General features: G+C 43.1%; 2 protein-coding genes and 1 long non-coding RNA gene across 5 annotated transcripts in view; 2 read left to right on the top strand and 1 right to left on the bottom strand.

The window, feature by feature from the left end:
• The window catches only part of LOC114920967 (uncharacterized), a 27,604-nt gene extending 19,840 nt beyond the window's left edge, over positions 1-7,764 (bottom strand). Inside the window, exons 1-2 of one of the 2 annotated variants that reach the window (XR_003809257.2) lie at positions 7,688-7,764; positions 18-112 (exon numbers count right to left, since the gene is read on the bottom strand). This is a non-coding gene — a long non-coding RNA (uncharacterized lncRNA). Of the gene's footprint in view, positions 1-17; positions 113-7,247; positions 7,386-7,687 lie in introns of those variants that run through there. The other variant, XR_010666754.1, reaches the window with a different exon arrangement.
• il11a (interleukin 11a) lies at positions 861-6,938 on the top strand. Its single transcript, XM_020646745.3, has 5 exons — positions 861-1,249; positions 1,964-2,121; positions 4,831-4,926; positions 5,056-5,217; positions 5,339-6,938. Exons 1-5 carry the CDS (start codon positions 1,243-1,245, stop codon positions 5,516-5,518), a joined length of 603 nt encoding a protein of 200 aa, XP_020502401.1. The 5' UTR covers positions 861-1,242; the 3' UTR covers positions 5,519-6,938.
• On the top strand, positions 7,338-15,665 carry znf628 (zinc finger protein 628). 2 transcript variants are annotated; one of them, XM_020646743.3, is made up of 9 exons: positions 7,338-7,476; positions 7,908-8,451; positions 9,777-9,849; positions 9,956-10,885; positions 11,460-11,630; positions 11,744-12,077; positions 12,251-12,405; positions 12,969-13,211; positions 13,334-15,665. In XM_020646743.3, exons 2-9 carry the CDS (start codon positions 8,066-8,068, stop codon positions 15,326-15,328), a joined length of 4,287 nt encoding a protein of 1,428 aa, XP_020502399.1. In that variant the 5' UTR covers positions 7,338-7,476; positions 7,908-8,065; the 3' UTR covers positions 15,329-15,665. The 2 variants fall into 2 exon arrangements, with proteins under 2 accessions (XP_020502399.1, XP_020502400.1); XM_020646744.3 differs by having other exon boundaries at positions 7,345-7,476; positions 7,913-8,451.

Here is a 15,665-nt window from a genome sequence, read left to right as displayed (position 1 = left end):
TGTGTGTCTCTACTCACTGTTTCTATGCAACACTTTCAGAGGCCCCTTCTGGTCTGGACAACACCTCTCTCCTGCTCCTATCCGTCCCTCACTCCTCACTCTTTCCTTCACCCTGGAGAGGGAGAGAAGGAGTGAAAATAAGAAGGGTGGGGGGGGGGGGGTGCAGTGGAAATAACAGGCTGCTGTCTCAGGTGGGGCTCTGAAAAAAAAAGAGCAAAGGGTGAGAAAAGGAGGGAGAGAAATATGGGAGCGAAAAGGTGTTTGCTTTGCGTATTAACTATAATACAGGGAATGTAGCATGTGTAGTCTCAAATAACCCGACCATAAATTAAAAAACAATAACAAAGACACATTTTCTGTGACACTGAACACCAGCCAGGGCAGGTCAAGCCGAAGGCTCTAAAATGATACAAGGTTACATGAGATATGCTGATACACCATGAAAACAATGGGCTTTTTAAAACATCTACAGTGATAGAGACAGAAAGAGGGAGAGGGGGGAAGAGATTTTGAGATGGAAGATAAAAAAAGAGGTAGATGGGACTGATTGGCGCAGGTACAGTGGGATGCGACGGAGGAAGTGCTGGAGATATCAGACAGGACGGGAGAAAGTGATAGAGGAAAGAAAAAAAAACAACGGAACATTTTTTTTTAAAGTTTCGCAAAGGGAGACAGGCAGCAGGGAGGGGAGGAGGAAAGAGGGAGAGGGAGAGAGGAAGAGAGAGAGAGAGAGAGGGAGCGTGTGTCTGTGTGTGTGTGTGTTTTTATGAATGAAGTGAGTCACTGCCGATGTGTCATAGGCCCGACGTCTTTATAAAGGAAGTTTTAAACAAGCCTAAACACTTCACTGCGCGCAAAAATTGGACTTACCACACTCGCATCCCTCTCTCTGCATGTCTTTTGCCTCTCTCTATCTCTCTCTCTCCAAACTGTCTTAAGTGTTTCTTTATACCGTCAGCACTCCATAAAGACTCCAAAGGCTCATCTCAAACTTTACTACAGACAGAAAAGTTTGACGATATTGACTTCTTTTTCTAACTCTCCCTGTCTGTGAGTGAGTGGTTCAGGCATCACTGTGTCCTGTCTCATTCATCCTCTCCTGTCCTGACAACTTTCCTCCTCACTCTGACTGACGAGTGCGAAGAAGAAACCGGAGCACGTGACAATATCCGGAGTTCAATTTATTTATTAATTTTCTATTTATTTATTTATCTGCGTTTGTTGCTCTTGGACCGAAACAATATGAAATGTAAGTGTTTGAAAATTATTGATATGTTATTATTGCATTCATAAATAATAATGAATTTGCTTTTACAGTTTTTCTTATTTTAACGCAACGTGTTGGCCTGTATGTTACTGTCAGAGATTGTAGAGACTTAATTGATTGTATTTATTTAAGCACTTAACAAGTTAGCCTTCTAACTTAACTTGACTTTTGACGCTGTTTTTCTGCAACTGTAAAAGTTAACCCAAGGACAGAGAGCTCAGATGCTCCTGCAGTGTTATTTTGGCTGCGATTCTTGTGGTTCACCTGTAATTATCAAGCATTCATCATTTCAACGCCGCTGTGGTTCCCTTTTAATACTTAGTCTACCTTGTATTTGAACTTGAAAGGAGAAGAATGAATGAGCTTACTGTTAAGAGAGTCGACTTGGCTGCCTCTATATAATTTATACCACCAGCTCACCTACCTATCCAGTTGCAGGTGTGACAATCAGCAGCATTCATTGCGTTGCTTATGGTGAAGGAGTGATGGTGATATTCAGTGTCAAAGCCCGGCCTTTTTTAATGATTTAATGATTTGCATTCATCCTGTGAAAACATGACTCTGACACTGGAGTCTGGAGCTATTGTTTATGTTATGGTGCAACGAGCTGACAGCCGTGGCCTGAGGTCATTATCATTATGGCGAGATGACAGCGACGTTTCCACTAATTGCTTCCGTTTTGTTCTTCCCCTGCAGTGCTGCTCGACTCCTCCTCCTCGCTCCTCATCTCGCTGCTATTGGCCCAGCTGCCTGTATTCACATCGGCCTCTCCTGTGCCCCAGCGGAGGCCCTCTGACATGGATAAACTGTCCAATCAGACCAAAAATCTAATGAAGATCACCCAAGAGCTGCTGGTGAGTGAAGATGTCGTCACGCTGATTACCAATCGCAGCTATTGATAGGAAGAGATGCAGATGAGGTCTTTGCTAATTGAATTGCACTGTGAGGGAGAAAGAGGATGTAAGTCACTGATTGACCTTTCCTGAATTGGATGGTAATGTTACCTTTCATTTAGGTAACATTACACTGTCTCTCTTGAATCACTGTTGTGGAAACTCTTATTGGCTGATGCAAGAATGCGTTTGCTCGGGATTCAGTTTGACATAAGCTGCTTTCAATGATGACAGAATGGCTGGAGTCCATCTGTATGCTTAGTTCAGGGCACCGAAAGACTCAGGGTAGATTTGACTGAGTGATCTCACTATTAATCCAAACTAGACTCGGGAGGGAGGGGGTGGCTGACTCAGCAAACTCCCAGTTTGTCAGGTCGCCTGACTTCTGGTGGTGGAGGTAGCAGTGAGGTTGGTGACAGGGACAGTCCTTTCATTCTATAAAGTGGAGATCAAGTATCAAGTTTAATGAAACTATGGAGGGTAGACACATAAGTGATAGTCTGCAAAAGGTGTATGAAGTGATAGAAGTACAAAGCAAAGTTCAAGGAATCAGCTTATTATCTCCCAACATGACACCTTAGGAGGTTTATTTTAACAGAAAACTGCCAAGCATGTCTTTCACATGACTGTTAATGTAAATATACGTACATGAAGTAAAGATGGAGTGTAAGGGCATTTAGCCTATTTATATTGGTATTTGCCAAAACTGAAATCTCTGGGCCAAAATGCTTTTTTTGTTGAATTCCTGTTTAAAAAACTTTGCCAAGACAGAGTTTTCTCCAGGTGGTGACTGAGTATCAACACTGTATTGAAAGAGGTGAAAAGAAAGCAGGATCTTATCACGACATCTTTCACTTCACATGACTGGTACAAAGTCTATTTTTGCATTATGCAAATCTCAGAACTCTTTTGTTCAGGCGATTAAATCAAAAATAGCCACATACTCTCTCTAGTCTTAGCCAGGAGATAGTATTCAAAATGTGTGTGACTCTGTGTTTGTTGTTTTAAAACAAAGCTGTTGGCATTTGTGTTGCAGTAAACCCTCGGAACCAAAGCGAAAAAACAGTAATATCAAAGAGTGTTGGAGACAGTATTCGACAGTGTTTAATAAAATGGAAAAAGTATATTTTTAATTATTTTTTCCATATTGTGTTGAATTCCACCAAAGCGAGGTCAAGGTTAGGAAAGATAAATAGAATGTGAATCCATGGAAAGTCCCTGCATAAAGCAATGAAACTCCTGCTTTACACAGAGAGAGAGAAATGTGTGTGTTCACACACATAGGTCTATATAAGTTTTCCAAAGCCACTTTGTATATGTAAGACTAAGTATGTGTGTGTGTCAATGTGCATACAGTATTTGTGCAAATGTATATATGCGTGCATGCATTTCTGTGTATGCATTTTTGTGGCCGTGTGTGTGTGTGCATTGAGGGATCTGTAAATAGTCATGGTTTTGTAGGTGTGGTGTTTAGTGTTTTACCTTTGGTCGCCACAGCAAAGTGACTTGATAAAAATCAAAAAGATTTATCACATTCCAGTATTTGCATTCAGGAAGAAAAAAAGGCTGGATGCTGAGTACTGTGGGGTGAGGTCATGATCTATGATGGAGAGAGCAAGAAAAGAAGGGATAAGAGGCTGAATTAAAGGCTGAGGAAGATGGAGTGAAAAACCACAAGAGATGAAGAGATCAGAGAGCAAACTAGATGACAAGCCAGCTGTGTATGTGTGAGCATGCATGCACATGTGCACGTGATGTTGTATGCGCTTGTGCACCTGGATGGAGAGGGAGAGGAGAGGGGGAGAGAGACGAGGGTAGGGGAGGAACGGGACGGAAGGGGACAAAAGCAACAGAGACAAAACATTAGACCGCAAGCATAAGGTAGCTCTTATGAAGGCTGATGGAGAGACGTGGGGAGACAAAGCGGTTCATTCATCACTGAAAACAACAACATAAACAACTGAAGATAAAAAGTTGTGCAAGGAACACGCTGAAAAACAGGTTATGGAAGCATTAAGCACACACAACATGTTTACACAAAACATTTGTCAGCACTTGTTGTTCTAATGCTGTTATGTTCCTCCACTGATTGGAAATGACGCATCAGTCATCTTCATTTATCCCCCATTCATTACTGAATCAGGCATACCTCTTTAACCAAAACTGATGAACACAACTGCAATTGTAAGGTAGAACTCCATAGACCTGCAGTCAGGTTGTTGTCTCCCTCTAGTGGTTTTAATAAACCCTACATCTGCTGTCTGGACATAGTTTACAAGACAAAACTCTAGCTGGGCAGCAGCCCTGCGTCATTTCGTCTTTTTATAGCTGTGACCCTGGAGTTTCCCTTCAGCCTTGTGTTGTCTGTAGAACTCTGAGCTTTCTTAGTCACTGCATATGTTGTTATCCTCGCTCCCTGTAGAAAACATCCTGTGGGTTCAGGTCATTTGCTCTCATTGTTGACATTTGGGGTGGCTGAATATGGGTGAACTCACACTGACCTGATCAACCACACTCCCGTCATTGAGAGCTACTGTCTCTAAGCACAGAAAACAATCACCCAATCAAAGGTGCTGGACTAATACTTTCCTCATGTTGCCGTGACTTGTCTCAGGATGAGTAAAAATTGCGCTGATGCAAATTACTAACATGTCTTGCTTTCTCTTTCAGAGGGAGCACGCTTTTGACTCAGACGTGGAGCCACACAGGTTCAGGTCTCTGCCAGAAATGAGCAACAGATCAGCCAATGACCTCAATAATCTTGAGGTAATGCTCTGATAATGTAACTGTGTGTAAATGTGTGTGCATGCTGTCTGTCTGGTCTGTCTCTATTCACACAGTTACATCTTGCCACACCCATGCTAAGTCTCTAAAGTATGTCTGTGTATTTTCCAGCTGAAGCCCACACTCTCTCAGCTACATGCCGACCTGAAGCTGTATGAGCACCACTTTGAGTGGCTCAACAAGGTTTCAAAGAGACACCACCACCCTGCTGTGCCTAAGCTGGTGGAGATGATCAGGGAGATGAAATCTCTCATCACCATGCTGCATCGTCAGGTAAAGAGCGTAATCCAAACTTTTGACTTTTGGTTGTTGTTGAATTTCATTGATATACTGTATGTAATTGTCTGTCAATTCACTTTCTAATCTGTCTGTCTGTCTGTCTTTGCACCTACAGATGCTGAGAGTTGAAGCACCCAGGTTGACCCCGGCGACCCCCTCCCTCCCCCCTAACCTTCCCTACCAGTTTGATGTCCTGCAGTCCAGCCATGAGCTTCTTCAACACTTCAAGCTCTTCTGTGACTGGGCATACAGAGCATTTATCACCCTCAAACCCAAAGTATCTGCAGTACAATGATGATCCCAGCTCGTTCATTCTTTCCCTTACAACTGCTTGGCAGCAGAGCCAGTGAGGAGTCCTGCCTCAGCCAAAGGGGGAATCAGGAGCATGTCAATGTGCACTGTAGTCAATAGCCTGCCTTGATCGGCCCAAACGTCAACTAATGACATGTGTGTTGAAGAATGTGTCTTTCCATCAGCGATAATAAGGATGCACTACACTGCAGCCAGTTATAACCATCAAGATTTGCATTAAAGCAACCTGCCAGTTAAACACCATGATTCCCCAAACTCCTCCAAGGGCTTTGTTCATGACTATGTTATTTATGTATTTATTTATTTATTGATTTTAATAATTTATTTAATTGTATTTATTTGAAGTTGTAATGTTTCACTCTGACTTTCTGTACGTGAATTTATTTGCTCACATCTTTGTAATCTTCTTTTATGTCTTGTGTATCACTGACCCTCATGAAAAAAAAAAAACACAGTAGCACTTGCTGAACCTATAGCTCTGATAATTCCTCTTTGTGTAAACTGACTCTATTTTTTATTTGTGTATTCCTCTAGCCAAACATTCTTCCAGTAGATGTAGCATACATTTGAGACTGCCAAGGTTTTCACTCTCTCTCACAGTGTCCTTAAAGTAAGCATTTTAAAGATGTAAATGTTCTTTTCTACTTGCCGTGTCTTAATGTATCAATCAATGATCCATGATGTTAATTTGCGATTGCATTTATATGAAAATGTCAAAACAGTAGCCAAAGAGAAGTGATTACTTTCTTTTTACCACAGGCAGAGTTTCTATTTTGTTGCCTGTTTTTTTTTTTTTTTGCATTTAAAAAGAGGAGGCATTTGTAATATTGTGGTAAAATTGAATGAATGTGCCCCGTTGCTGAGCACTGATGAACCTAATTAGATTCTTTGCACAATCTTGTTGGGATTAGCCTCTTAGATGAGTGAGGTGGCTGATTTTAAACCTGTGCTTTTGGGTAGAAAAGGTTGTTTTATTTTTAGTTGAACACCCAAAGCCTTAAAATACTATGTATTGTGACACTATGTTCTGTACATGTGTACATAAGTGTACAAGAATGTAAATTGTTGTATACAGTACTTTTGTTTATTGTGTTGTTTTCTACAATATGATACAGATTACTTTACCAATTTTATCACTATACATTTTTGTTCATTCTTATTCTAGTATTTGGTACAGTATTGACTATTTATTTAAGTGACTTGGTGGAACTATTTATTTTGTGTTGGTGGAGCAAGCCTCCTATCTTTTTGTACTTTTATACAGTTTTTATTCTTATTTACTATTATTATATCATTATGTTTAAATTATTTTTGTTACATCAAGATGCCTTTTACACACACTGATTGGCCTCAATGTGAAATATGTGCCTTGGTGAAATAAATATTAAAGAATGTGCACAATGGATTTGAGTATATCTTTGATACATTTGTTATAATCCACTCAAAGCCCTATAAAAGGCTCTGAATCCACCTAGCAAGGAAAGTCAACAGGGGCAGAGGGCAGTCAAGGCGCTGACAAATATGTACTACAAACATGTACTACATTACCCAGAAGCCTGTGCGTCAAAGTCAGCCAAGAAGCGATAAAATTCCGCTGTAAAATCGCCTTTATAATGTTTTTTTTCTTCTTTTTTTTAAATATCTTTGCGTTCAGGTACAAAGCTGACAGGTTCTATCCGTTTCAATTAGCTATAAGAAATATTTCAACGTACGGTGAGAAATCCTCGAGCTGTCTGTAGAAGCTCCCGGCCAATGGTAGTAGCTCATGTATTGTAGTCACCGGCCAATCACCGTCGCTGTTCTTAGAAGGCGGCATCGGGTGGAGAACTGCTGTTAGTTTGTGCTGTGTTTATTGTTAAGGTTGTGTGGATTAGCACTGCGGTACCCAGCTCCTTTCCATAATATCAACACTATAACTATAAGATTAGTATAAGATACGCGGTGAGTAGTGCTTCCGTCTGTATTAATGTGCATCCTTACCCAGCAGTTTAATGACGCTATTCAGCATTAGCGAGGACAGATTAGCTCTAAATGAAGACATTAGCTGCTTTGTTGATACTGTAAAAACCGATATTCTGTGTGGTTGGGTTTCCTGTTGGCTGGTACAGCTGACCGGTTATGTTATGCACTTATAAAGAAGTTTGGTTTGTACCTCAGCAGGAGCCTCTGTGTGTGTGTCACCAGCAAGCACCGCACTGCGGGGACGGACAGAACCGGACTGACGGCCAGGGGAAAGACAGCAGGAAGGGAGGGAGGGGAGGGGAGGGGGGGCAGCGTCATACACAGGAGGGAGGGGTTGACATTAAAAGGGAATCTTCTCACGCGGAGTTTCTAAGTTATAATACTTAATTTTTATTTCCATTTCACTTCAGGACAGACCTATCCTGGGATGAAAGCAGGCCTTCCCCGTGGCTTACATGGAAGGAATTTATGAAATCATGAACGACAGAAAGGTGAAAGAAAAATCAGATACTGCACCAAAACTGATTCACACCTCCTTCTAAGAGATACTCTCATCTGTGCTCTTGTGATGGCTAACTCAGTGGCCTTAGTGGTTCAGGCCGAACTCTTACCGTCTCAGTCAACCACCCCCCTCTCTCCTTTCCCGTCCCTCCTCGGACCAGGAGAGGATGCTGAGGACGATGGAGAAAGAGGGGAGCTGTCAGAGGGGGACAAGGGAGTTGTAGAGGGTGGAGAAGAGGTGGTTCTAGACATGGTGACGTCATCTGTGTCAGGGCAAACCCAGCAAGCGGAGCAGATGGATCTTCCCTTTCAGTGTACGGACTGTGGGAAGAGCTTCAGGTGGTCGTCCAGGCTGACCCACCACCAACGGAGCCACAACAATGAGAGACCGTATCGCTGCAACCTCTGCCCCAAGGCCTTCAAGGGTTCCTCTGCTCTGCTCTATCACCTACGGTACACAGGAATAAACATTATTACCATCCTTGTAATTGTAACTACAACTTCACCTATGAATCGGTCTGCCGATATAATAGAAACAATTTCATGGTGCAATGTGGGTTTACGACAGATCTATGTGTACCAGCATATATGTAATGCAATAATGGGGTTGTCTAGAACAGTGGTTCTCAACTGGTTCAGCTTCAGGACCTACCACTAACTCCTTCATGAAAAAATTGCTACCCAAATTTGTGATATTCTTCAACAGATAACAGATATCAGATCATTAAAATAAGAATAAAAAATGTAGGCATTTTGGGCCTCAGAAGGTACAAAAAATGTGATGGAACAAAGAATCTGACCTAAACATAAATGATTAAAAGAACTTCACACACTTTTTGACCCAATATTTTTTTTCCCAGACGCACATTAGCCCAGTTTTGGGTCTCGACCCAGAAGTTGAGAACCACTGGTTTAGAAACTGTGTGAGCACATAGATTTTTGAGTAAAAGCCCACTTCCGAATCCATCATTTACAATACTTTCAACACCGTCTGCAGCAAATGTAGCAGAGCGTCAAAGATGAGCAGATTTTGCTTCCACTTGATTGTTTTTTTTAAATATGTTTAATCATTTCCCAAATTCTTCAGTGAAGTTATCTATTCAGGAAAGTACATTTTAATCCATGGTAGTAATCTGTGATTTATTTCCCACTAAAAATTGCTGCCAGTAAAATAAAATAGAAAGCAAACATTATTTTACATTTGGACCAAAAAGTTTCACCAAACACAGGCCAGGTAAAAAAAAAATCATAAAAACACATTATTTAAACTTCTTCTTCTTCTTCTGGGTTTTTCTGCAGGTTGGTCGGGGAACGCCAGTATAAGTCTCAGAAACCAGTCTCAAGCCTTTTTTTTTTAGCTCTAATAATCCCTATTTACTACTTTATCTTGACTATGGCCTTATCTGTCCCTCACACATGGTTAGCAGTATTGGTCTAAAGATCCCATATTGGCTCAACTTTGATTTCTTTTATATAAACAGTTTAGTGAAAAAGAATTGCAGTTATTCCAGGACTAATAATGTATTACATCTATTAATAATAATAATAATAATAATAATAATAATAATAATTATACATTTAATTTGTAACGCACTTTACATTTTTGCAAAAAAATCTCAAAGTGCTACAGGAAGAAAAAATAGAAATAAAAACAAATTTAATCAACTAAGCAACTAACACAACTAAAAGCACAAGCAGAAGGCTTTGTTAAAAAGGTTTTATCACATATGTATATAATTAATTTGATTTCTTTCTGAAAAGTGACTTTTGCTTCGCAGGTCTCACACAGGGGATAAGCCTTACAAGTGTCAGGACTGTGGCAAAGCTTTTAAACGCTCCTCTCTGCTTCAGGTGAGGTGTCCAACTAAGTAGTTTTACAACCAAGCATTGTGTCTGGGGAAAATAAATGATACAAATTAGAAACATATTTCACAATTCTTTCTCTGTCTATCTCAAGGTCCATCAGAGTGTCCACACAGGAGTGCGTACCTTCTTATGCCCCTATTGTCCCCTGACCTTCAAATGGAGTTCTCATTACCAGTATCACCTGCGCCAGCACACTGGAGAGTGTCCATACCCCTGTGACACCTGCCCCAAGGCCTTTAAGAACTCGAGCAGTCTGCGGCGACACAAAAATGTCCACCTTGGTCTCAAGCCCTACACCTGCTCAGTGTGCAACAAATCTTTCACTCAGTCCACCAACCTGAGGCAGCACATGAGGATACATACAGGAGAGAGGCCCTACATCTGCAACGAGTGTGGACGCAGCTTCACACATTCATCCAACCTGGCCCTGCACAAGAACTCTCACCTCAACGCAGGAGGGAAGGAGGGGAAGAGGGTGGAGGATGCATTGAAAGGAAATGAGATAGTGGAAGTGGTGGTAGGGACAGAGGAAGTGACGTCATCCATGTTGACAGACATGGTGGGATTTGTGAGTCAGGAAGGATCCGATGGAGTCGGGGTGGGGATGGAAGAAGTGTTCTTGTCAACCTCCTCGTCTAATCAAAATACCAGCCTTCTGCCCCAGCTCACCCTCACCTCTGGGGAGAACGTGTGTGCATCTAGGGCTATCGGGACAGAGGTCCACCTTAGCACAGATACTGGGGCCAGTGTGCTGCTGTACAGCTGTGGGAGCTGCAGCCACACCTTTGGCTCACGAACAGAACTAGAGGAACACCAGGCCATCCACATGGCTCCAGGGGGACACAGGACTAGTGCAGAGGCGGGTCATGGGGCAGGGATGGAGGTTGGGGATGGGCTGGATGGAGCTGGACACCTGCTGGCGGATTTCGAGGAGGTGGTGGAGACGACAACAGTGGCTGAAAATGGACACACGACGGAGGTGCTCCTTGGGCTGACAGAGGGGACAGATGGAAGCAATGCAGTAAGTGATCAGTTCAAACAGGTTGATGTGACTAGAGAACGGTGTGATAAGACAAGAGAAGAATACACCCTGGTACATTGCAGTAAAAACAAAGAAAACAAAGAGAAGTAGAGGTAATCAGGTTATAGAGTATGTTACAGACTTCCCAGCCAGCGTCTTATATAGGCCTATTGCTGTCCTGACTGATGACTGTCACCCCTACCCTTAATATGTGGCATAAGCGATTCTAGTCGCTACATTGGAAAAAGATGGTAGTGGATTTGTCTTAGGAAAAACAAAGGCCGAACTAAGACAATATCAGTGAACAAGTCCAACATAAGGCAAAGTGTAATAAGTGAAAAAAGGTGTTCATTCTTGTGAATTGACTATTGTCTGACTACTTGGTAAAGTAAAAAATATTGTTTGGTTGGTAAGGGCTGGAATGACAGTATTCTTCAAGGTCAAGACAGAAACCATCCGATAAATATAATTTCAATTGATCTAAAAAAGACCTGCCTAGCCTTCAAAGTGCTTCAGTTTTATCGGAGAAGATGTTTTGTTTTGATATGCATGACGTCCTCCTGTATTTCCTCAGAATGTAGGCACCGCCCAGGCCCAGTTTGACCTACTGCAGAGCTTCACTGAGGTGACTCAGAGCTCAGAGACCGTTCAGCCAGAGGCCAGAGCTACATGGGCAGGGCTGTCCTGTGGGTACTGCAATAAGACCTTTAAGACCAGTGGAGGCCTCAATAGACATGTTTCACTGGTGAGAAAGACTTTCATTAATATTTACTTATTTATTTGACATGCACAACAATTGGGATCTACTTGTGTTTAAAACAATCTTCCCTCCTGTGTTTCACCTTTCTTTGTGGGCAGATGCACTCGCTCTCATCACAGTCCCGCTCCCAGTTCAGCTGCTCTGCTTGTGACCGCTCCTTCCCCCTGCTCTCTTCCCTCCTCACCCACCAACACTCGCACACCCCTGAGCAAAGACTCCTGGCTGAGGCCGAGGCCGAGATAGTGTGCCCCCCTTCCCTTTCTCTTTCTCTCCCCCTCCCCTCCTCTCCGAGCCAGGCTGACAAGCAGCAGGAAGGCCAGAGGGAAATCCATGTCAACATCATCACTGTGGGTGAGGAGCACGAGGAACAACCTGCAAAACCAGCCAAAGCTCCCAAAAAGACAGCAACCGGCAAGAATGCTGCTGCTGGAGGTAGACATTGTCTTAACATGAGAGAAACAACAATACCTTTTACATGGGGACACTGGAGATTAGAATATACAGCTGTTCAACAGAACATTATTACAATGCTTTCAAGATGACCTTTATTCTGACTATACTGTTTTATGTCTTTCTTCTTTTTTTTTTCAAATACTTAAATACAGAGCGGCCATACCGCTGTTCAGAATGTGGAAAAGCCTTCAAAGGTTCATCAGGGCTGAAATACCACATGAGGGATCACACTGGGGAAAGGCCCTACCGCTGCACTGAGTGTGGAAAGAGCTTCAAGAGGTCATCACTGCTTTCAATCCATCAGAGGGTAAGACTTACTTTTCTGTTGCAACAACTATACACACAAGTTCATTTTCCAGATGAGAAATCTTAATCGCTTGAGATCTAAGTTTTCATGATTTATGTCACCTAAGAATTTATGATTTCTCCAGTTCACAGGGACTGCAGCTGCTTAGTTTGATTCACACCCTGCAGATGAATGCAATTTACAACAGATGTATCCAAAGAGCAATAAACACGTTTCATCTCAATTCCTCACTTTGTTGCAGTAGTTTAAACTCTCCTTTGACAGAGAGGCTGTTGCCGCAGAACACTTCAGTTGTAACAGCTGTTACTTTTGATGCATCATTGACATAACTTCCTGGTTATCACTCTTGGGCTTTGGGTTGGGCTGAATTTCACTGCACTTCAAAATTTTCTCACTTAAATGAACACTTACAAGACTTAATTCTACTATCAAATAACAACCTCAAACTGCCCTGCAGATAATTATAGGTTATTCAGCTATAAATATAATTGAGTGCTAGATCATGAGAAAAAGTAATGCCAAAATGTATAAATGAAAATTCTTTCCACTTTGATCCTACCCAGGTTCACACAGGCGTCCGTGCATTCCAGTGCCCTCACTGCCCTCTCACTTTCAAATGGAGCTCTCACTACCAGTACCACTTGCGGCAGCACACAGGGGAGAGGCCGTATGTGTGCAAGGAGTGTGGCAAGTCCTTCAAAAACACCAGCTGCCTGCGAAGACACAGTCAAATGCACTCTGGACTGCGGCCTCATATCTGCTCCATCTGCTCAAAGTCATTCTCGCAGACGTCAAACCTCAAACAGGTCAGTACATTTATGAACTCTTGATTCTCAGCTTTTCAAATTCAGTTGATCTGTCACGTCTCATAGGTTGTTTTCTTATTTTTGTCTTCCCTGTTTTTTCCCCTTTTATATTCTGTGAGCAGCATGAACGCACCCATTCTGGGGAGAGACCCTTTCAGTGCACCCACTGCAGTAAAAGCTTTACACACTCCTCCAACCTCCAGCTGCACCTTCGTACACACTCCTCAAGCAAAGACTTCAAATGCCCATACTGCTCGAAAGAGTTCGTCATGCACTCCTACTTGCAGAGACACATCCGAACCCATGGCAACAGTGTCCCCCTGCCCTGCCCTGGTGGTGGAGGTAAGGATGGAGTCGCAGTGAATGCCAGTGTCGGAGGAGTAACAACCACCACAACCCTGCTCAACCCCATCACCCTTGAAACCTCAGGAAACCATGGCAGCCTGATTGTGTCACAGCCAGCACTCAATATCCCCCCGAATACCTCCCAGAACTACTTTATGATTCAGACAGTTAGCGGCCTGCAGCTAATTCCTCTGTCATCCCCTCCACCAGCCCCTCCACCCCCCCCTCCACCTCTGTCCCAAAATTTCTTCCTTCTACAGTGCCCCTCCAACAATGGAGGCCAGTCCAACTTGATCCTCGTCCCCACAGTGAACAACTCTCCACCAGCCACTGAGTCACAGACCCTCCCTATGCTTCAGACAATCCAAACACTCCAGCCCGTCCTAAACCAAACACAGACCCAGATACCCCAGTTTCAGACCATATCACAGCAACAACAGACCAGGATCATTTTCACCAACAATAATAATGCAAACACCCATGCTGCTACACCAAGTCTCCTAAATAACCCTCTATTGACCAAGCCCATATTAGGGAAAAGTACCCGGACAGCTCGGGGCAGACGTGGACGCAAACCCAAAGCTGCCCTTCAGACATCTGCATCAGCTATGGTCAGTGAGGCTGCAGGTGGAGCTCTGTCAGGAACAAACTGTAATATGACAAGTCTCACACAGACTGTAAGTGCTGCTAAAACTGTAACAGATACACAACCACCATCATCTTTATCCACAGTGTCCCACTCTACGCTGTCAACAACTTGCACTACCGTCCCAATTCTTTTATCGTCTGCCACTACAGCCCAAACAGTGGACACCTCAGGACCCCCATCAACTGTTACCATGGTTACACCAGCAACAACAGCAGCCACGACATCAGGTTCTCCTCCTTTGCTCGATACTCTGGAAAGGAAACCTCACTCCCATGTGGGGCAAATAAGGACAGGGAAACAGTTTGTGTTGTGTTTTGATAATGAAGGGCAGGCAAAGGAGGGGATCAATATGGAGGAGGGTGGGAAGTCATATGTGTTACAGTTTCGAGAAGATGCATCAAGAGCGGGAGTGGATGGGGAGGGAAAATCACTTGTGTTACAGTTCAACTCAAATGGGCAAGTTGAGGGGGGGAAGGGGGAAGATAAGGGAGGGATGATGTCACTTCTGCGTGAATGGGGGGGAGAAAAGCAAGTGGAGGCACAGACAGGAGAGGGCAGCCAGGGTGAGTCTTATGTTCTTCATTTTCACACTGAGGCACAGGAAAGCGGCCCATCCAGTGCCACCTTCAGTCAAGGGCAGGATACCAGCCTGCAGCTTTCCTGCACACCTAACCAAAGTTTGGTGCCTTTACATGGGCAGGAGGTGGTGTTTGAACTTGGGGGTGAGACCAAGGTGGAGCAGGATACTGATGAGGGTATGCAGATGATAGCCCTAATAGACGGGGAAGGAAGAATGATGGGAGAAGAAGGGGCAGGTTGCACTACAACCAGTAGTAGGGCTACTGAGGGTGGAGGAGCAGTGAACAGTTTATTTCAGCTGGAAAGTGGAGAGGAAATTGTCATAATTGAGGTCAGCACCAGTAGTTTAAGAGACGGAAGAATGGAGAGAGGAGGGGATGGAGAGATCTCACAAAGTAGTGAGGAGAAATATGAGAGTGAACCTGCGGAGGCCAAGGAAAAGTCAGTGAACTCTACAGACAATACAGAAGTACAGACTTTAAGTGAAGACACAAGAAGAAATGGACCCATACCTAAGTCTAAAGAGGTGCAGTTCTCTAGCTAAAATCAATGTGTGTGCTAAAGAAGAAGGTGTGTGAGAGACAATTTCTCACTCTGTGGGCTCAGTGTGGTAGCACTTTAGTCAATTTGAGTTTTCCTTATACTGTTGGAGAACATACCGGTAAATGTGTTCCCATGGTGCCACATGCTAGAAATGTTATACATTCAAATAGGCTGTACATGGACCTTGGAAGTATTCCTAAATATATAAGTTAAAATTATACTGTTATTGGCAGTTTGTTTATTATACATTTTGTGAATATAAATTGTACATGGCCCACTTTCTTCATAATAGCAAATAGTAATTATTAATAAATACGTTAATACATTTCTTCCTCGGC

The sequence above is a fragment of the Labrus bergylta genome, chromosome 8 (assembly GCF_963930695.1).
Source record: "Labrus bergylta chromosome 8, fLabBer1.1, whole genome shotgun sequence".
Lineage (NCBI taxonomy): Eukaryota > Metazoa > Chordata > Actinopteri > Labriformes > Labridae > Labrus > Labrus bergylta.
The sequence above is the reverse complement of the archived record's forward strand: the minus strand, read 5'-3'. Positions and strand labels throughout refer to the sequence as shown.

Excerpts from the sequence above, each read along its gene's own strand:
- znf628 (XM_020646743.3), top strand. The coding sequence starts at position 8,066 with ATGGCTAACTCAGTGGCCTTAGTGGTTCAGGCCGAACTCTTACCGTCT. Across the intron at positions 10,886-11,459 it reads GGACAGATGGAAGCAATGCA|AATGTAGGCACCGCCCAGGC; the intron begins GTAAGTGATCAG and ends GTATTTCCTCAG. Across the intron at positions 11,631-11,743 it reads TCAATAGACATGTTTCACTG|ATGCACTCGCTCTCATCACA; the intron begins GTGAGAAAGACT and ends CTTTGTGGGCAG.
- il11a (XM_020646745.3), top strand. Across the intron at positions 2,122-4,830 it reads AGATCACCCAAGAGCTGCTG|AGGGAGCACGCTTTTGACTC; the intron begins GTGAGTGAAGAT and ends TTTCTCTTTCAG. Across the intron at positions 4,927-5,055 it reads ATGACCTCAATAATCTTGAG|CTGAAGCCCACACTCTCTCA; the intron begins GTAATGCTCTGA and ends TGTATTTTCCAG.